Source organism: Gracilinanus agilis, chromosome 2, assembly GCF_016433145.1.
Source record: "Gracilinanus agilis isolate LMUSP501 chromosome 2, AgileGrace, whole genome shotgun sequence".
NCBI classification, from domain to species: Eukaryota; Metazoa; Chordata; class Mammalia; order Didelphimorphia; family Didelphidae; genus Gracilinanus; species Gracilinanus agilis.
Genome location: NC_058131.1, coordinates 392,100,380 through 392,122,356, shown reverse-complemented (window position 1 = coordinate 392,122,356; position 21,977 = coordinate 392,100,380). Strand labels below are relative to the sequence as shown.

The following is a 21,977-nucleotide window of genomic DNA, read 5'->3' as shown; positions in this document are numbered from 1 at the left end:
CTGAAGCTTCCTAGCAGGTTGCCAGTTTGGAACTCCAGAAAAGCAGCTGACAAAAGAAAGTCTAGGAACTTTTTATTTTGTGTGTTATCTTGAATTGAATACCTTCGTACTTACAGCCAGGTGCGCAATGGACAGAGTGCCTGGTCTGGAGTCAGAAAGACTCGTCTTCCTGAGTTCAAATCTGGCCTCGGACACTAGCTGTGTGCCCCATGGCAAGTCGCTTAACCCTGTTTGCTTCAGTTTTCTTACCTAAAATGAGCTGGTGAAGGAAATGGCAAACCACTCCAGTATCTATGGCATATATATATATATAGATTCTATGCCAAGAAAACCCCAAAATGTGATCACAAACAGTCGGAAATGGGGCAGATAGGTGGCTCAGAGGATAGGAAGTCAGGCCTACAGTTGGGAGGACTTGTGTTCAAATGTTATTTCAGACACTTCCTAGCTGTGTGACCCTGGGCAAATCATTCAACTGCCGACGGTCCTTCCTTGCAGTTTAGTTTATCCAAATCTGCATCGCCGTACAGTCTCTCCGCCCCGTTCCATTTTCTAAGACTTAGGAGGATGCAAAAGAGGCTCTCCCACCACCCTGAGCCCCGTATCCGAGGAAACACGTTGCCGGAGCAACACTCCAGGTTGCCAGTAGGAAAAAGTGGGTGTGAAAAAAGGTGTCTCTATGGCCGGAAGGAAACCAGAGCGCCGCTGCTCCCCGCAATGGGTGCTGGGATCGCAGCGGCCCCGCCCCGGGGGCTGGTGCCGCGGCTCTAACTTCCGCCGGCAGCGCCGTGGCCGCCGCCACTTCCAAGATGGCGACGTCTCTGGGCTCCAACACCTACAACAGGCAGAACTGGGAGGACGCGGTAAGTGGTCCGCCTCGGGATCAGGGCCCCGAGACTCTCGGGACGCCGAGGGGAGCGAGACGCCAGCAGTCCGCCCGCCGGGGCTGGTGGCAGGGGTTGGGTAGGAGCGAGGCCAAGGCGTCGCTGGCCCAGGGAAGAAGGGAGGGAAAGAGGAGGAGGAGGAGGAGAAGAAGAAGAAGAAGAAGGCCCCGAACTGAGGAGCTCGCGGTCCTCGCCGGCGGGACTGGCGGAGCCGGGGCCGCGGCCTCGAGAGCCCCAGCAGCGAGGGAGGGATGGCCAAACTCTCCGTGCGCTTCTCCCTCCGCTCTAGAGGCTCACTTTCTCCCGGCCAAGGGGCGCCGACCCGCGTCAGGGGAGCCCGCGCTGTGCACGGGAAAACTGAGGCCAGAGCCCCTACTCGGGCATGTGCACGGGGCTAGACTCTCCGCTCGCGCTCACCTAAGAATGAATGGGGACGCTGCGACGGAGTAAGAGAGAGGAAGGAAGGGTCCGACCTGATTCCGCTTTCTGTGTTTTGCCTTTGCCCAGGACTTCCCTATTCTGTGTCAGACGTGCCTTGGAGAAAATCCCTACATTCGGATGGTAAGTGAGAAGTGACCGCGAGGTCCGAACTTCCCAATGTGTGCTACCTGACTTCCGAGTGTCTGTCAACTCGATTCCGTTTATTAAGCTCTTGTCGGAAAGGGGTTATGATCATATAATTTTCAAGTTATTTTGTGCATGTTGTCTTGCACTCATCCTTGGCATTCTCAGCATTCTGCCTCAGGAATCACCTCTCAGGCGATGACACTTAAATGGAACTAGATATGGCCATAATGCTCTTAATAGTTGGGGATTGTTTCTTGAAGGAGGTGATCACTTGATCAGTAGGGTTTGAATTGATGGTGAGGAGGGGGACATTCTTGGTGGGGTAGGAAACTTTTGGTGTCTTATTAAAGTGGACTTGAGACAATATATAATATTTGATATTTGCATAACCTTTTAAAGTTTATAAATTAAAACACTGTTCTCTCAATCGGCCTTTCAGGTAAGTAAGTAGAGTGAGTAACAACCCCATTTTTATTAAAACAGATGGGTGCTTTCGTTGATAATAGAAAAGACCCTCTACCAATGCAGTTCTTAGTTTTCTAAGGCAGAGGTGTCAAACTCAAGGCCTTCCCACAGTACTGCTTCACTAGATTGTATTGAGAAATGTTTAGCAAATATTCTTAATGCAATATAGATAATGTTAACTTGTGGTTTTCTAAAAGAATATGAGGCCAGGCAGGGATGGGATTCTATTTTGAGTTTTGACTCCTCTCTCCAAGGTATTAAGAAGTTAAAGGAGTTACCCAGGGTAGAATAGCCAATGTTTGTCAGAGGCTAAATTTGAACCCAGATCTGATTTACTTAGAACCCAACTCTATCTGCACCCCCCAACATGTCATTAAACATTTATTATACTGTGTGCCCTGTAATGTGCTAAGCATTAGGAATACCAAGAAAGGTAAAAAAAAAGTTGCTACCTTCAAGAAGCTAGTAAGCTAATGGGGGAGACAACATGCAAACTATGTACAAACAAGCTATGCTTAGGATAAATAGGAAATTAATCAATAGAAAGAAGACAATAGAATTAAGAGGGATTAGGAAAGGCCTCTTGTTGGAGGTAGGATTTAACTGTGGTTAAGGAAGCCAGAAAAGGCCAGAGGCAGAAGGAGGAAAAGAGAGCATACCAGATAGAGGGAACAACCAGTACAAATGCCCAGTTAGGAGATGGACTGTCTTGTTAAGGGAAGATCCAGAAAGCTAGTATCCCTGAATCAAAAAGTATTAGGCTGGGAGGGGAGGGATGTAAGGTGTGAGATTAAAAAGATTGGGGGAGAGTAGAGTCTAGGTTAGGAAGGACTTTGAATGTCAGAGGATTTTATATTTCATTTTGGAGGTAATAGGGAGCCATTGGAATTTATTGAATCAGAGGGTGAGGGACGTATGGCATGGTATGACCTACACTTTAGAGAAATCACTGGCAGCCAAATGGAGGATGGACTGGAGTAAGGAGAGAATGGAAGTAAGCAGACCCACTATCAGCTATTACAATAGTCCAAGCATGGAGTAATGAGAAATTGTACCCAGGAGAAAAGGGGAAGCATTAGAGAGATGTGGCAAAGGCAGACTAGACAGGCCTTGATAACAGCTTGGATATGGGGAATGAGAATGAGGAATCAGAGGTGACTGGGTTTTAAGACTTGGAGCTTAGAAGAATGGTGATACCCTTGACAGACCTAGGGAAAGTAGGAGGGGAGGTTTTAGGGGAAAGATAATGTATTTACTTCCATTTTGAACATGTTGAGTTTGGAATGTCTGTTGGACATCCAGTTCTGATGTCTGAAGGCAGATGGAAAAACAGTGCTCTCCCTGTTTTACAGCCACAGAAGTGCAATGACTTGTCTAGGTCACACCTGACGAATAGTGGAATTAGTGTTTACACAGGGGAACTGAATGGTTGAGAACATTTGTTCTCCCTAACCTCAGAGGAAAAAACTACAACTAGTATATGGCAGTTTTCAGTTTTAACAGCGTGCAAAAATTAAAGGGACTGCCTCAGAAGATAATGTGTTTACTATAACTGAATGTTATGCTGAGTCTAGTTGAGTTGTCAGAGTTGTTATAGAGGGAAATCCTCTAAGGTCTCTTCCAGTAGTGAGTTTCCATGATTCTAAATCTCTGGCCTTGACATCTGTTCTTTAGTTCAACTTTTCTAGGAGCTTGTTGAATGTTGCCACCTAGATACTGCTGATATCATTAATTCAGTATATCCATAACTGAGTCCATTGTCTGTCTTGCCCACTCTTCTGAGCACCTTCTTTACCTCTCCATTCCTGTTATTGGGGCATTATCCTTCTAATCATTCAGACTTGTAACTTTGCAGTCCTTTTTTTAAAAAACTCCTTCCTCACCCCCACCATTTCCCCCAGTCAGTTACCTCCATAATCTCTTGCATTCCTCTCCTCCATGCCATGGTAATTACTATCACATTAGTTTATGCCCTTGTCACCTGGGCTATCGAAATAACCTTTTAACTGGTCTCCTGCCCTCTTATCTTTACTTTCTCTAAACCATTCTCCTAATGCACATGTGTAATCACCTCAGTCCCCTGTCCAAACAGCTTCAGTGACTATACTCATTACATGGTACAGTGGAAAGGAATTGAACTCATAGTCAGATCTAGATTTAAATCACAAATTTGGTTACCTTAAGCAAGTAACTTTGCAGACTCAGATTCTTCATCTATATTTAAAGAAATGGGTTATATAAGAGCTTTAAAGATTCTTTCCAGTTTTCATAAGCTAAGGATCTAGAAAGGCCCACTCCTTACCCTAATATTTTTTTCTAAACCCTTATCTTCAGTCTGATTCCAATGCAGAAGAGTGGTAAGGGCTAGGCAATTGGGGTTAAGTGACTTGCGGGGCCTCACAACTAGCAAATGTCTGAGGGTAGATTTGAACCCGTGTCCTCCCATCTCTAGGCCTGACTCTATCTGCTGTGCCACCTAGCTGCCCCTTCCTTAGCCTAATATTCAAGTCCTCCACATACAAACTTTAGCTTGCCTTCTAAGTCTCATTTCACATTTAATCCTAGTAATCTACTCTATTCTCCATCTATATTTGCTTTTTTACTGTTCTACTTTGTTGTCACTGTTCTTTATACCCATAGTAGACCCTTCTTCCCATCTCCACCTCTTGAAACTCTTCCCTTCTTTCAAAGTCCAGCTTATTTTATCACTTCTTTTTTGTCTCAGTTAAATGTTCTCTCCCTTCCTGAATCTCTCATAACATATTTTTGGACCTTGTATATTTATATATTTTTAAATTTATGTTAGTCTTTATACATGTCTTATTCTCTCTCATTAGATTATGATAATAATAGCTAAATTATTATTTCATTTGATCTTCCCAACCACCTAGGAGGTAGGTGCTATTATTATCTCCCATTTTACAGATGGGGAAACTGAGACAGAGAGAGGTTAAGTAACTTGCTAGGTTTCCCAGGTGATAAATATTTGAGGACAGATTTGAATACAGTCTTCTGACTCCAGGCCCGTTGCTTTATCCACTGTGCTACCTAGCTGTCTCTTGTAAGCATCTTAAGGGCAGGGTCTAATGTTTAATTTCTGATCCTCCAGAGCCTAGGACAATGCCTTCTATTTAGGAGGTGTGTAATAAGTATTAAGTGGAATTGCTGCACTTAATCATGGCAAGAACCCTATGAGATGGGCTGAGCAGATATCAAGAAACTGAGAGTCATAGAGCAACTTACCTTAGATCTGTGATGGCAAACCTATGGCACACTTGCCAAAGATGGCAAGCAGAAATCATTATATGTGAGCATGCACCACCCACCAGTGGTTACTAGAAAGGCAGAGGGACTCTGCAAAGCTTCTCCCATTCCTCCTCTCCACTGCACCTCCCAGCCCTTCTGCCCAACAGCCCAATCGAAGTGCTTACTCCCTCTCCTAAGCAGAGCGCCCAGACCACTCCCTCCTTTGGCTGGGGTGGGCTGGGGCAGGGCATGGCAAGGCAAGGCACAGCAGGGCATGCAGTCTCTAAAAGGTTTGCCTTTTTTTGCCTTAGATCATATAGCTTAGCCAGTAGAAGCAACCTGGTGCAGTAAAGCATTCAGCTTGAGTTTAAGTCTTGGGCTCAAATCTTGCTCTGTTCACTTAATAGCTATGTAGTCATGGACTGAATCCCGTAGCCTTTCTGAGTTTTAGTTTCCTTATCTGTAAAATGGGTACAATGATACCTATATTGCCTGCCTCATAGGGTTATGAGTAAAGCATTCTGTAAACCTTAAAGTGCTATATATATGTGAGTAGTAATTGCTATTGTTAGTAAGTGATAAAGCTGAGTCTAGAATCAATACAATGGAGTATGATACTGTTTTTAATATACCAGGATGCTTCTAAATATTGTATGTCTCTGTCTTGTCATCTGTCTATGTAGTGATTTAATACATAAGTAATTTTAAATGCACAGATCTGCATATAAATATGTAAGCTGCTTTTATTCTGCTAACTGATCAGTAATATAGGACAAATACTTTTAGTTGGTTTTCCTTTGGTTTTTATTGATTTACTTTGAACTATCCATAGATTCATAGTCTCCTTATGACCCTGCACAGAGACATGCATTACTCACCTCACAGGGTTGTTGTGAGGAAAGTGCTCTTCAAGTATTAATGTACTATGCAATATGAGTTATCACCAATGTTTTTTACTGTTATTTTTATACAGAGAATGGCTGGCATAGTCATTAACATAGTCATTGTAAAGTGCTTACCACATAACTTAGTAAATGTTTGTTAGATCCTTGATCAGTTGACCAGGAACAGGAAGGTGCTAATTATATTATATAGGATCAGAATCTAGAACCTTCCTTTCCCTCCTCCTCCTTTTGGTGGGGCTAAAAAAGTAATAGGGGACTTCAGTTGGGTGGTAGCAGTGGGAATACAAGGGGGTGGATGACAGTGTGAGAGGTAGTGGAAAAATGTATTTGACAGGACTTGACAGCTAATTGGTTGTGTGGGATGAGGGGAAGGGAGAAGGAAGATATAACAGCAAAATTTAGGAGCTCAGACAAGTAGAAGAATAGTGTTGCCATTGACAGAAATAGGGATATCTGAAGGAGCAGTTTTTAGAAAACAGATTGAGTTCTGCTTTATATAATACTGAGTTTAAGGTGCCAAGGGAAAGGCCATCAAATTGCAATGGTCCAGTAGGCAATTAAATATATAATATGGAAAGAGATGGCAAAGACAAAGAGATTGTCTTGTTCCTTGGCCATCCACACAGAGGTGCCAGGTGAAACCAGTAGAGTGCCTTAAAACAGAGTGTAGCTTGGAGAGAGAAGAAAGAAAAAGATTCAAAGCAAAGGAGGTGGAGTGAAGGGAAACACTTTTATTAAGGGTATATAGAAAGAGGAAGAAGAGCTGTCTAAGGAGAGAAAGAATAGATAGAAATATAGATAGAAAGGATAGAAATGCCTGAGAAGCTAAGGGAAGAGACCAATCATTGTAAAGGATAAATTGTATGTAATGTAAGGAATGAAAAAAAAAATATTGTGAATTGGTAGCAAAGAGATCATGGTTGACGTTTGAGAAAGCTGTTTCTATATATTAGAGACAGAAGCCCATTTACAAGGGACTAAATAGTGATGCACCTGGACAAAATTGAGATCTAAAAATGAAGTTGTGATATGATGGTAGCAATAAGTAACCCTCCCTTTCTTGAAGTTAGATCCTTAACTACCATGGCTTGATTCAGGATTTAAGGTTTCTGTAGAATTCCTGAATAATTCAAACAAGGATAAATTAGCCATCTTTTTTAATCTTCTTTTTGTCTTCAGAGAGTCAGGGGTCCTAGACACATTTGCTCTGTGTTCTTCTTAATAACTACAGTTTTCTTTTATTTCAGACCAAAGAAAAGTATGGAAAAGAATGCAAAGTAAGTTTATCTACATTAGAGAGCTCTTTCCTATTTTCCAATAAAGTTGTCTTTAAAGATAATAGACTTAGAAAAATTAGAAATTATTTCTGCAAAGCTTTCCAATGCCATTTGCATACCCTTTTTCTATAGATAATGTTCTAATGATATTGAGTAAAACCAAGGGAAGCCTAAACTATCTAAGGGCAAAAATTGATTCATCTGCTGCACAAAAAGGCAACTAGAATTTTGACGTGTTTCTTCTTAGATATGCCTTTCAGAATTAATCATACTTGTTGGGATAGTTAAATTGGAATTTATAATGTTTTTCCTTATAGCTAAAAGTCATTTTAAAACAGTGGATAGTTTCCTTAAGTTTTCAAGCATCATAAGCAAGATTATGTAAAATATTTAAAACATTAAACACCAGCCCAACCCTCTTGGTTCAGAAACTGTTCCAAAGGAGAAGGCCTTGCCTGTGATTAGGTAGTTGTACTAGTAGGCCTGGGACTAGGCCAGTAAAGGTCTCTGGCTTTGTGCTCTAGATTTGTGCCAGGCCGTTCACAGTGTTCCGCTGGTGCCCCGGTGTTCGCATGCGTTTTAAGAAGACTGAAGTGTGCCAAACCTGCAGCAAGCTAAAAAATGTGTGTCAGACCTGCCTTTTGGACCTAGAATATGGTGAGTTTGTGTTGTGAGATGAACCAGCGAGTGCCCTAGAAAATGGTCCTCCTTATCCTTCAATTCTGACCCCAACTCTGGTTTTACTCTAACCTTGGGGTTCAGTTCAGTTTTGAAGAGTCTGGTTTCATCTAATTGATTCCTGAAAGTACAATTTCTTCAAGGACATTTTGGACCCACTCTAGATCTTACCTGGCCCTTAGTGGGAGCCCGGGGAGTAGTCATGATTCAAGGCTATTCCTAGTCCAAACCTCTCTTATGTGTTCCCCTGTAGATGAATTTCCACCAGATGGAGTGGCAGATGAAGTCTAAGAATTGTTCTCATAGAAGATACTATGAGATTTTTCACATAGAACCACAACCCAGATCACAAAGCTATAGTCTTTTTTTTTTTTAATTTGCCTTATTTCAACCAAATTCTTAATGTTATTTGTTAAAATTTCCATAAATCAAACTTGTTGTCAGTATTCCCACTGAAATTGCAAGAATTTAAAAAACAGCCACTTAGAGTGTTCTTCTGGTTTTAGTTGAGCCTTTCCTGATCTCCCTCTTGGCTAGTTCTCTCTCCCACCCCTGAATTCTCATACCTCTCTTGTTACACCTTTTTTATTATTTATGTACATGTCTTATCTCTCCTCCTTGACTGGGTAGGAACTTTTGTTTCCCCATAGTGCTTTATCCATAAAAGGAATTCAAATAAATATTTGTAGAATGAGTAATTAAAAAAAAATAACTTGTCAGAGGACTGAGAAGATCTAGAGATGCTAAGAAGAGGCAATGCTTTTGATAATAGAAATAAGAGTTTTGGGTGCAGTTTGAGTGTTGGCTTTTTAGGGAGTAAAAAAGAGAATCATAACACTCAAAGCTAATATGAATGAATCCCCTTGTCCCTGCCTTAGGCCAACAACTTCTGAGAGCTCTGTTTCTGGGGAAATCCAATACTTTACACTGTTATGGTCCACTCTCAATTAGCCAACAACCTACCTTTCCAGCTTTTTTATTCCTCTTCACATACTTTATTCCAACCAAACTAGACTGTTGGTTTAATTTTGAACTTAACATTCCGTATACCACCTCTCTTCATTCATATAAGCCATCTGTCATGTCAGGAATGCAATCCTTCAAATTCCTTCATAATTCAGCAGTTCAACTCAGGTACAACTTTCCTCTATAGAGTTTTCTTTGTTTCCTCCTAATAATTAGCGCACTCTCCCTAATCATATTACCTTGTATTTACTCATGTATGTACATCTCATATCCTTCAACTAGAATGTAAGTTTCTTAAAGCAGGAACTTTCATTATTGTCTTTGTGGAAAGACTGGAGATACATAGGTAATTTATTTGAAATGAGACAACTAAAAACAGTTAGTATGGGACTCTAGTCAGGATTGTGGTTGCTAATGAAAAATTACCACACTGATAATTTTATGCTGAATGGTGAGAGAAGAAATCAGAGTCTCCATTTTGCGTCAAATTTGTAACTATAGTGTTTAGGGAAGACAGTGAAACATATCCAGTTGGGAAAAGGGTTCGTGCCCTTGTGATTCCTTTAGCGTTAAGAATCATCTGCATTGGAGCAGCTGGATAGCAATGCAGATAGAGTGCCAGGCCTAGGTATAAGAGGTCCTGGTTTCAAATCTGGTCTCAGACACTTCCTAGCTATGTTATCCTGGACAATTTCACTTATCCCCAATTCCCTACCCTTTACTGCCCTTCTGCCCTAGAACTGATACTTAGAAGAAGATAGGAGTTTTTAAAAATTATCTATATTAGTGACACATGCCTGTCTATAATCCTTGCTCTCAGGGAGGCTGAGGCTGGTGGATTGCTTAAACTCAAGAGTTCTGAGCTACAATAGTTCCAAAGCACATCAGGTGACCACAGTAAGTTTGGCACCAATATAGTAAATTCCCCAGGAGTGGAGATAGAATTGGGGCAGAGGGCTGCCTCAGGAGAGATCACCTGACCCAGGCCTGAAACAAAGGTCAAAACTCCCTTTGTCAATCAGTAGTGGGGTCAAGCCCATGAGTGGGCTCTGCACTTCTAGCCTGGATGAAATAGAGACCAAGTCTTCAACAACAAAAAATTATCTGTATGTATCAGTAAACAGGACAGTTTTAAAAGTACAGATGTTGGAGTTGTTATATGCTTATTTGAACTGTACATAAGTATGTAATTTCACATGGAATCTTTTTCTGATCTACTTTATATTTGAAAATATTCATTTTTGTTTTAAGTTCAGCAGTGTTTTTTTTTAATTCTGAAGAATTATATGTATATGAATTGCCTGTGTCCAAATGATACTTAGAATCATCCCTGATCCTCATTTGAACAAACATAGCAAAGACAGTACTTTAATGTTGTTGAGAGTAGGAACCAAAGTGGTTTCTGTGTCACATAATAAAGTGCATGGACATCTATAGATCTTAGTCTAGATGAAGGAAGTTTACCTTTGAATTTGTTTGCAAATATTTTAATCTTTGGACCAAAAACTACAAATTAAAGTTGGCCAGTTACATTCATTAATTGTTTGAAACTGAAGCTAAAGTTAGCATTATAGTTTTAAATTTGGAGCCTATAAGCAAATTATTGGTGCAAATACACCTACCTCTCTCCTGTATGATACAAATACTACATTTAGAGACATATGCTTTGTGTTGAAAGTAATCCTAAGCTTACTTTGGTTTGGTTTGGTTTTTGGAGTAAAGTGATTAGCATTGATGGGCAAGCTATCCCTGAGGGCTAGATCCAGGCCCTAGTTTGCCCACCACTGCTAAGCAATTCCCTAATGTGGGGGCTTAGTGATTAGGGAATTGCTTAGCAGTGGTGGGCAAACTACGGCCTGGATCTGGCCTTCAGGGAATAGTTTGCCCATCGCTGGATTAAAGTATTGTCATGTGAAAAAATAATTAGATTTATTTTTCTTGATCCCAGCGGTCACAACTAGTAAGTGGAAATTATGAGGAAGTACTTTTCAGTTCCAACAGTTTGCTCTATCCAAAAATCAAATGGGGAACATTATGAGAACACTACAATTGGAGGTGTTTAAACAAAGTGACCACTTATCAGGAATATTGTGGAAGGCGTCATGCTTCAGGTGTAAGATGGACTAGGTATTTTCTACTCCTTCCCAGTCCTAAGATTCTATAATCCTATAAAAAATAGTACTTATTATTTGAATCTAGGTCAAAACCTAACATAATATAATCTTATATAACCTTATAATAAAAATTCTTTTTAACTAAAAGATTTCCAAGCCTTGGCCACTGAAATTATTTCTTTTAACAGGAATTTGGATAATCATTTACCATACCATAAATATTTAAGAGAGTTAATAGTGACTGTTATAGGTCTTAGTGCATATTCAAGAGATACAACTTGTTATTTACACTTTTTGTTCTTGCTGAATTTCTCTCTCAACCCCCTCCTTTGATTTCAGGCTTACCTATTCAGGTCCGTGATGCAGGACTATCCTTTAAAGATGACATGCCTAAGTCTGATGTGAACAAAGAATACTATACGCAGAATGTTGAGCGAGAGGTATGGAAATGCTGTGACTTTCTGAATGAAAGTGATGTGAAATAAGATTTGGGAATTCTCTCCCAAGTATCACTGTTGTTGATATGATTCCTCTTGCCTTTGGCATCCTCTTATAGATTTCTAACTCTGATGGAACCCGGCCAGTTGGTGTTCTTGGGAAGGCTACAGCTACCAGTGACATGCTGCTCAAATTGGCTCGGACCACCCCTTACTACAAACGGAATCGTCCTCACATTTGTTCCTTCTGGGTGAAAGGAGAATGTAAAAGAGGAGAGGAGTGTCCCTATAGGTAGGAGAGGAGCTGCACTTAATAATTGCCTAGGGGGAGGAAGAAGGTTGGGAGCAGAGGTCTCTTCAAGTGAGAGGCAGTAACCTATGTCAATCTAATAAACTATTTAATAAACATCTGTTACATGTTAGGCATTTATTAGAAGCAGTTAGGCATAATAGATAGAGCATTGGCCTAGAATCAGGAAAGAGCTATATGACTCAGGGCAAGTTAATTAACCTCTCAGTGTCCTGTGTAAGTGTAAGACTAAGTTGTTATACAGTTGTAGACCTACTATTTGTAGAGGAGTTTCCTCACTAGAATTTCCTTATGATAATAGCTAGCCTTAACATTTGCTAAGTGCTTTATCCTTGTTATCTCATTCCTTACAACACTGAGAATAGGGGCAATTATTAAATTTATTTTATAGCTGAAGAAATTTGAGTTTCAGAGGGGTGTGACCTGCCCAGGGTCACACAGCTACTAAGTGGCTGAAGCAGGTTTTGAACTTGAGTTTTCCCCACTCCAAAGTCCAGCAATATATTCACTATAGGGGCAGCTGGGTAGCTCAGTGGATTGAGAGCCAGGCCTAGAGACGGGAGGTCCTAGGTTCAAATCCTGCCTCAGACACTTCCCAGCTGTGTGACCCTGGGCAACCCTTACCACTCTTCCACCTAGGAGCCAATACACAGAAGTTAAGGGTTTAAAATATATATATATATTATATATATAATATATATATTCACTATACCACCTAGCTGCCATATGCCAGTGAAATAATAGGTCAGGTCCAAAGAAATATGCAAGACACCATGCTGTATCTCTATAGTTTGAAGGCTTGTGAAGATATGGCATCATGTATCCCATTTCCCTAAATTAGTTTTCCTAAAACTAGTCACCAAATGTACTATTAAAATTTTTTAATCTATAACTGAATTGCATGTTTTAAAAAAAAAAACAACAAGCAGTAGGGACTAGTTGTACTGTATGATACACATAGATCTGTGCGTATTAACATAATCTTTGTGTTCTCCCACATGTTTTAGAATCATGGGTTTAGAACTTGGTATTTTAAAATAGTAAGTCAAATAGTTTAGTCTTTATAAAGTGACCTTATAAATATGTTTAATTCAAGAAGACTGTCCTGCTCCTAAAGGCGGGGGGGGGGGGGGGATCTATTTTTGACTTGTACCAAAGACAGATGGGACCATCACCAAGGATAGCATTGGCCATATATTGTTTCTTCATGAGGTCATTTAAGTGATGAAGGTAGCAAAGTTACCTCAAGTGAGGAATAGAAATTCAGTTCAACAAATTTTTATTAAGTGTGGAAGGCGTATAATGGAAGGCCCAAAGTTTACTCAGTGATTAAAAGTTGGGCACAAATAACTAATACAAGAGAGAAGTGCGGCAAGTGCAGAGAAATGATTCAGGCATAGTAGTATGTGAGAGGACTTCATGAAACCAGATGACACCTGAATCAAGCCATAAAGAGTAGAGAAACTTCAACAGAGGTAGAAGGAAGTTCATATTATAGGCATGTTGTGATGGTGTTGGAGCTAAAGCATGGAGATGAGAGAGGGCAAGATAAGAATAAGAAACAATATGATATGGTTCCACTGGCATATATAGTACATGAAGGGGAATCCTGTGAAATGGAGTTAAAATGAGAAGTTAGGGCCAGATTATAAGGCACTTTGAATGCCAGGGTGAATTGTTTCCATTTTTATTCAGTAGAAATTAGTGAGCCACTAAAGGTTTTGGAATAGAGAAGCAATATGATCAAAGGAACCCATTAGGAAAACTAAATGGGCAACAATGTGTGAAGACTAGTTTGGAGAGGAAATAGAATATAGGCAAATAGAATGGTTAGGACATTAACATAATTCAAAAATAAAAAAGATATGAGGATCCAAGTTAGAGTGATTACTTTGGCAATTAAAAGGATACAGGTAAGTGAGAGTGTTGAGGTAAAATTAATAGGATAGTGTGTTATTTGGAATTTTGGGGGTTCCTTTGAAGGTTATTGGGTTCATTTGAGTTTTAAATATTTAGATATATGACAGACTTCCTGTGGACATTTAGGGGACTTGGAAACTACATTTCCCATGATTCCTCTTGTAATGCAGGTAGATAGGAAGTATGATTACGTAAAAGAAAGATAAGACTCCTAAGGTGATTGGAGGCAGGCTCTCTTTTTTAGGTATGAGGGAGCCAGGTTGGCAAAAGGTATGGTGTGGGATTTGAATTAGATCTTAGCAGGCGCGCGGTCATCTTATATTTTACCAACATGGCCTTGATTAAAATATTAATACTTCTTTTAATATCCATCTATATCCATTTTAATCATAACAATAGTCACAAAAATATAGGATAATTTTGACACTTTAAAACTGGTTAAATGGATGTTATGGTGGTACCCGTGATATGAATAAAGAAATTAGGGAGGACAGGTTGTAGGGAGAAGAGATAAAATTAATAGGATAATCACAAAATTATAAAGATTAAGGAGAACTTGAGAAGGGATATGAGAAGATGCCCCCGGTTTTCCCTTTGTGGAGGTGGGAAGCCATCAAGTGTTCTACATTACACATTTTCAGATTTTTTCAGTGTATCAATCAACTGTACTCATTTTTTCTTCTTCTCGAGACACTGTTTATTTCACCAAGTACCATATTCTACATTCATATTTGGATTCATTATAACAAAAGACCTTTTGAATAGGTATTTAGGAAATGTAATAAAGAATTGAAATTAATAAAAGGATTGTCCTGCAGTATTGAGAGCCCACTTAAAATTAGCATCTATTTACAGTGGACCTAGTCAGCAGTTTTATGATTTTTCTGCAGCTGCATTTTAGCAACTCAAGAGTAGTCACAAGAGGAGACAAATGGTGGAAACTACCCAGGGCTGACAGTTAGCAGGGTAGAAATAATGAAAGGTCAATAGAGGAAAAGTAGAAGAGAATATTATTGAAGTGACTGATGGACTGGAAGAATAGTGAAAAACTGAGGGACTGAAAGTCATAGTTACAGAGAATAGGAACGAAGTAGGAAAGGTTGGGCAGGGAAAATCCATAATCTTAAGAGATGCAAAATTTCTAGTTTCTAGTGAGATCTAGGATGTGATTATATGGTATTTTAGAGTGAAGTTGGAAGTTATGAATTGAGTTCAGGGTGCAAAAAAAAAAATGAATTTGAGAATCACAATTAACAGGAAAGCTGAAGATGAGAAAACAGCCGGCCAGTCCATCTCATACCTGTGAGCTAGAAGACAATACTAACAAGGAAGGGAACTGTGGGTATACGAAAGGAGAAAGGGAACACCTAGATGGCTCAGTACAGGGGTCGGCACTATATGGCACTCAAGCCATATCTGGCTCCACCTCCCAACCACCCAGTCCAGTCTGGGCAGAGCCCCAGGATGTGCCCCAGGGGGGCCCTTCAGCCCCTGCCCCATGTTCCAGTGCCTTCCGCCTCCATCCTCCTCCTTCCACAGGCGTTTATGGCTCTCACAGCCAAAAAGGTTGCTGACTGTTGGCTCAGTGGATAAAGAGCCAGATTGGAAGACCTGGATTCAAATCTGTCCTCAAGCACTTCCTAAGCTGGGTGCCCCCAGGCAAGTCACTTAACTCCTATTGCCTAGTCTGTCTGCTCTTCTGCAGTGGGACAAATACATAGTATTGGTTCTAAGAAAGGAAAGAGAAGGTTAGTCAAATGTACTAATATGATTTATTTTCCTATTTTGAAGAGCATTTATTCTGTGACTTCTTTTGAAGTAAACATATTCTAATATAATAACCTAATGGAATTTTGCCTTGCTTTGGCTTCAAAGTGGACATTGTTCATTTTCATCTTAATCCATAGACATGAGAAGCCTACAGATCCTGATGATCCTCTTGCTGATCAGAATATCAAAGATCGATATTATGGCATTAATGACCCTGTGGCAGACAAGCTTCTGAAAAGGGCTTCAACAATGCCACGTCTGGACCCCCCAGATGATAAGACCATCACCACACTATATGTTGGAGGCCTTGGAGATACAATCAGTGAGACAGATCTCAGGTATGTGGGTATATTGTAATTGGTATGGATGCCCTCCAGCCTCTGAAAAGGTGTAGTACCTGTGCAAGAACAGTAATAATGGAAATTGACGTAAGGCAGCAGATTGGGAAATGAATTCTTTGTTTTGTTTATATTATATCTAGCAAACTTCTATGATATGTCTGGGCATAGGAAAAATGAGCAGTTTGGAAGTAATAAACTGATGCATTTCACCTTGTAATACTTGTGGAGATACTTTAAAGAAATGAGTATTAATGATAAAAGTTTTGTGAGGTTCTTCCTTTTTTTTTTTTTTTTTTAATTTTGAATATTTTCTCCTAGTTACTATTTCGTGTTCTTTCCCTCTCCCCCAAACCCCCTATCCCCCCTTAGTTGAAGCACAATTCCACTGGGTTTTACATGTATCATTGATCAAGACCTAATTACTGTTTAGTGTCTACCTCCCCAATAATATCCCCAACAGCCCATGTGTTCAAGCAGTTGTTTTTCTTCTGTGTTTTTCCTTGTGAGGTTCTTCTAACCAGAGTTGGGCCTAGTTAAGTAAGGAATAGTGAAAGGAATTGGCATTTTAATCTCAAGGATGTAGGAACAGTATTTCTGAATCTATCCTTAAAGAGGTGAAAAAACATGTAACTGATCACATGCCTGGCTATATTCAATATCTTCCATTTATCACCCTTATACACTCCTGCCCCCATCTACTAAAAGTATTTTGGAAAAGCATCAAGGATGATATAAAAGGACAGGAGGTCACAGAAGTAAAAGGTCTCCATAGAAAACAACAGTAGACAGAAAACTGCATGTAGAGCTTTCCTCCATCCTTAAGTAAAGAAGGATAGCAAATATTTTTCTTCCCTAGTCAGGTTCTAAGATGGTAGATCTTAAACTGGTAGAAGGAATTAGGTTGATATCTGGTGCCTGTGGTGGTAATAATGGATATAAGCAAACCAGGATCTCACATGTTCAAATATTCCATTCAGGATATTTTGTTCTCACTCACACTCAACTGGCACTCCTACTTTGCTCATTATCTTAGCCAGGATAAAGAAAAAGGTACGCGAGAGAAATTTCCTCAGTGGTCATCAGTTAGTTAGCCTTTCTATGGCAGTGAAAGAGTTCGTCTGTTTTTGATCTTTTGGAGATATACATAGTTTGTGTTACTGCTACATGTTTAAGTTGAGGTACACTCAGATTTTTCCATTATTCTTTCCATATAGAAATCATTTTTACCAGTTTGGTGAGATTCGAACAATAACAGTTGTACAGAGACAGCAATGTGCTTTCATCCAGTTTGCCACAAGACAAGCTGCAGAGATGGCTGCTGAGAAGTCCTTTAACAAATTGATCGTAAATGGGCGAAGGCTTAATGTGAAATGGGGAAGGTGAGATTTGTGTTTATGCTTGTCTTTTAACAGGTTTTTTGAGGCACTGTGGTATGGGGAGTTATATACACAAGCCTAGAATGTCATTAAACTTTTTTGAATATTAGTGGATTTGAGGATATCCTAGAGCAGTGATGACGAAACTTTTAGAGGGGTAGGTGATGTGAAAGGGGGAAAAGGAGCAGCCCAGTCCCCCATCCCTCTGACTTTCTAGTAATGAACTCTGTGCTGAGTCAGTGGCGCACATGCCCACAGAGAGGGCTCTAAGTGCCCCCCCCCCCCCCCGGCTCATGTGCCATAGGTTCACCACCATGGTCCTGGAGAGTAGTAGTAGGTGTGGTCTTTAGGTCATCTTGCTTGGTGTTATGATGATTTTGATTTTGTTGTGTGTTTTAGATCACAGGCAGCCAGAGGAAAAGAAAAGGAAAAAGAAGGAACCACAGACTCTGGAATTAAGCTGGAGCCTGTTCCAGGACTTCCTGGAGGTAAGAATAATGTTTCCGTGCAGTTGCTTGCTTGAACATTAATAACAACCAACTTGTTATTCTGAATAGTAAATAAAATGAATTTCCCCTATGACAGGTAGCAACTCCTAGAGTTCCTATTAGCAAAAAATAGGTATAATGAGAGGAAACAGTAGTTACATACTTTCATTGTACCTAATTTATATTATTCTCTTCTGTAGCTCTTCCTCCTCCTCCAGCAGCTGAAGAAGAAGCTTCTGCCAATTATTTTAATCTCCCTCCCAGTGGTCCTCCAGCAGTGGTTAATATTGCCCTGCCCCCGCCTCCTGGAATTGCACCTCCACCCCCACCAGGTAAGACCTTCTATCAGCCTCTTAAAAGACAAGGGACTTTTTTTTTTTCTTTTTTTTTCCCTAATAACCCTTACCTTCTGTCTTAGAATCAATATTGTGTATTGGTTCCAAGACAGAAGAGCTGTAAGAACTAAGCCATGTAAGTGACTTGCCCAAGATCACACAGCTAGGAAATGCCTGAGGCCAGATTTGAACCTAGGACCTCCTATCTAGGCCTGGCTCTCAATCCACTGAGCCACCCAGCTGCCCCCCCCCCCCCCCCAAGGGATTTCTTGTAGCCCTGGTATGCCCCTAATGATCTGCCCGAGACTTTCCTCAGTTTCTTTCTCTATAAGATAATTGGACTAATTGCACTCTAAGCTCTTTTCAGTTCTAACATTATAGGATTTTAGAATTCTTTAATGGCTATTCCCTCTATGATCAAACATAAACTCCTCTCTTTGGACTTTAAAGCCTTTCCCAACTAGGCTCTATCCTACCTTTCCCACACTGCAGTAGATATTATGCCTATCACCTACCTCTGTCCCTTTTCACTGACAATTGCCCTCTCCTCCAGTGCCATTTCCTGTCTGAAGCTTTTCCTGATTCTTGCTTCTAGCTTCTAGGGCTTTTGCTTTTCTCCTGCTCATCTCCCCAAAATGACCTTTTATTTATTTATATCTACATAGATACATATTTTCTTTCCCCAGTAGACAGGAAGTTCCTTGAAGGCAAAAACTCTTTCATTTTGCTTTTGTATCCCACTTCACACAGAGTTGGCGCTTGTTAATTGATCACTAGGACCCCAATCTTCTGATTGTCAATCTAGATATTTATTACTAGTTTTGTTTCAAACACAACATGACACAGAAAGAATCTCATCAATTAATTAATCTCTATTTGTTTTATAAATCATAAGCTACAATACTCCATCCAGAAGACTAGCCCTCTCCTAAAACTAAATTTCCTTCTCTCTTCTCTTACAAAATATCTGTTTATATGTAGGGCACAGAACCTGGTGCTTTGGGGATGCCATCGTGTTTGCAGCTTAGTGGGTGAGATAGGACTGAAATACTGAAAAATACCAGAGAGTAGAATATGCAAGTGCTTGAAGAGAGGGATGAAGAAAGAGATTGCTTCTTCATTGTGATAGATGTGATTGGCATCTTAAGAAAGAATACGGAAATTTCTCATGACAGAATATTATTGGGTACCTTCTAGTCCTTTTGTTTCCCTACTTCCCCAATATCCACACATCCCCATTAGTGTATCACATCCTTTGGGTTTATTTTATAGAACTCTGCAAAGTTAATCTTGCCCTGCTGGTATTATTTAATTTCTGTGCCTTCAGCTTTTCTCTCATATCACCAATTCAGCAAATCATTTTGCCATAATGTGTGTGCTAATTTACTCAGACCTTAGGAGGATCTCCCCTTGGCAGTGGCTCCACTTTTTTTTTTTTAATTTATTTTTTATTTTAAAAATTTTTTATTTTGAATATTTTCTCAGTTACATGTTTCATTGTCTTTCTCTCCCCCAAACCCCCCTAATCCCCCTTACTTAGCCAATGCACAATTCCACTGAGTTTTACATGTATCATTGATCATGACCTAATTCCATATTATTGATAGTTGGACTAGAGTTATCATTTAGTGTCTACATCCCCAATAATATTCCCATCAGCCTATGTGTTCAAGCAGTTGTTTTTCTTCTGTGTTTCTCCTCAGTGGCTCCACTTCTTATACATATATGATCTTATTGCAATCTACCATTCAATACTCCAACTAGTGAAAGAGACTTGTGTCAATTTCTAATATGCCAGCCCCGAATTCTAGTCAAACTTTGCCTGGCAAACTGTTCCAGGTGACTGTCATCTCCTGCTCAAGAAGCCTTGAACTCCTATCACCCACAGGATGACTGTCCCTGAAGAAATCTTAGAAGGAGAAAGGCTGAGGGAGAAAAAGTAATTGGATAGTCATCTTTAATTCTGGAAACTTTTTGAAGTCAGAGTTTTTAGGTTTAGTTTGGTTTACATGTTGCTAATTTAGACTGAGGAAGAAGTGGAAATTATGAAAGGTTGTCACGAGAACTGAAAAATCTGACACATCTCTTCCTTCCCATCTGTAGGTTTTGGACCACACATGTTCCACCCAATGGGACCACCTCCTCCCTTCATGCGAGCTCCAGGCCCCATCCACTATCCTTCCCAGGATCCCCAGAGGATGGGGGCTCATGCAGGAAAACACAGCAGTCCCTAACATCCTGCACAGTGGTTGGGCTCTGAATCGGAAAGGCGCTTTAGAAATGTAATAAATAAATCTTGAAGTAAATTTTTTTTTTTCCTTTGTAAGTTTCCATGGTAGCATTTAACATGCTAAAATATGGGCAAAAAAGAGAACCGGAGCCACGTTCCTGAGTACAGGGCAAGTGGAGGAGCCCTGTTAAACTGATATTAACCAGTCTGGTCACTAGTGTAACCATGTCTTTCTGTTCTTAACCATACAGGAAAATAGGGTCAGGGTGAGTTTGGAGCTTCTGGGAACCTTTAGGAGAGTCATAATTCTAATTGTATATATTTCTTTGTGTGTTTTGGGTTTGACAGACTTTGACCTGGGTTGAAAGTAAACATTTGACAATGTTTTTAAATAATTCTTTTGCTAGTTCTGGTCATTAGGGGGAGTCATTAAGTATGATTTCCCTATTACCCAAGGTCAAACTTTGAAAAGCAAACACCCCTAAATACTTTCTTTCCTCTCTTATCCTCCTCTTGCTAAAAGAACCTCTGCCAACAAAACAACACAAACTTCTATTCAGTCTTAAGAAAGCTCCTACATCTTAAGAAAGCACCCTACCCTCCAGAGTGACCGATCTCTTCACAAAACTGTGGGGCCTGCATTGCAAACTCATGCCTCCTCTCATGAGGGAGATGTTAATAACCTTTCTAACTGTGAAATGGACAAACTTTTTATTTTGTTTGTAAGGGTGAGCTGTGACTTATGGAAGGATCTTTGTTTAACTTGCACCTTCTTGTGTTTCTATCTAATTTTCTGCTGCTGCATAGAAGGCTGTTTATTACTTTGCTCTTTATAGAAATGTTGCTTGGATATAAACTGAATGTAGACAAGTGAAAGAGGTAAAGGAAATGAGACCTGTTCTAAATTTTAGAATTTTTTTTAAAAAGCAATTAAAGTGGGCCAATTTTTCCAAACGTTGTCATGAGCATACTTCTAGCTTTCCGTAGCATTTTCTTCCACCTCTGGTGGCTGGTGTCTTTGGATTAATGGAAGTGACCCCAAAATTACCTATCTCTGACATGAAATAGTATAACCTTTTGCATTTATATAGCACTTTCTTACTTTTCAAGGCACCTTCAACTCTGCTCGGATTTTATCCTCATGAAACACCACTATAAGGAAGGTAAGGAAGGGATTCTTTTCCCCATTTTTAACTTAGGATATCCCAAAATGTGACAGTTTATAAAGCCTACTTGCTAATATTGGCTTCATCTTAGTCTGAACAGAGCTTATAGGCGAGTTTAAAATTGGGTTGTTTAAAGGAAAGCACCATGGACTTTTTCTCTCCAGAGCCTTTGGTTAAAATCTGTTGAGTTTCAGGTGTATTGCATGGGTGGTTTTGTTTCATTAATTGAGGTTTGCATCTGTGCTGAACTTAACACCTAATTGTTACTGGATGTGTACTGAGTATCAGTATCTGACAAAAGTATATATTCTTAAGTAATTAGTAGGACTAAAATTTCTCAAGTATTATTTCTTTAAAGTGACCATAGATTTTAGTTTATCTTAGATAGTATATTGGATTTTTTTCTGATGAGACTTGTTTTTGGTATCCTGAAGGAAGAGAAGAAACTCAGAAAGCTCAATTTAGGTTCTTCTCTTTGAAAGTTAGAGGCTTCTTAGGTCAG

General features: G+C 39.9%; 1 protein-coding gene across 1 annotated transcript; it reads left to right on the top strand.

Moving 5' to 3' along the window:
* Nucleotides 1–801: 801 nt before the first annotated feature.
* On the top strand, nt 802–21,269 carry RBM22 (RNA binding motif protein 22). The gene is made up of 11 exons (XM_044664500.1): nt 802–863; nt 1,392–1,445; nt 7,315–7,344; nt 7,869–8,001; nt 11,442–11,542; nt 11,659–11,831; nt 15,677–15,877; nt 17,095–17,259; nt 17,656–17,744; nt 17,945–18,076; nt 20,183–21,269. Exons 1-11 carry the CDS (start codon nt 810–812, stop codon nt 20,311–20,313), a joined length of 1,263 nt encoding a protein of 420 aa, XP_044520435.1. The 5' UTR covers nt 802–809; the 3' UTR covers nt 20,314–21,269.
* Nucleotides 21,270–21,977: the final 708 nt, after the last annotated feature.

Bases quoted from the DNA above. Each gene is read 5' to 3' on its own strand.
- RBM22 (XM_044664500.1), top strand. From the start codon at position 810: ATGGCGACGTCTCTGGGCTCCAACACCTACAACAGGCAGAACTGGGAG. The intron at 1,446-7,314 runs GTAAGTGAGAAG...CTTTTATTTCAG, and splicing joins AAAATCCCTACATTCGGATG to ACCAAAGAAAAGTATGGAAA. The intron at 18,077-20,182 runs GTAAGACCTTCT...TCCCATCTGTAG, and splicing joins TGCACCTCCACCCCCACCAG to GTTTTGGACCACACATGTTC.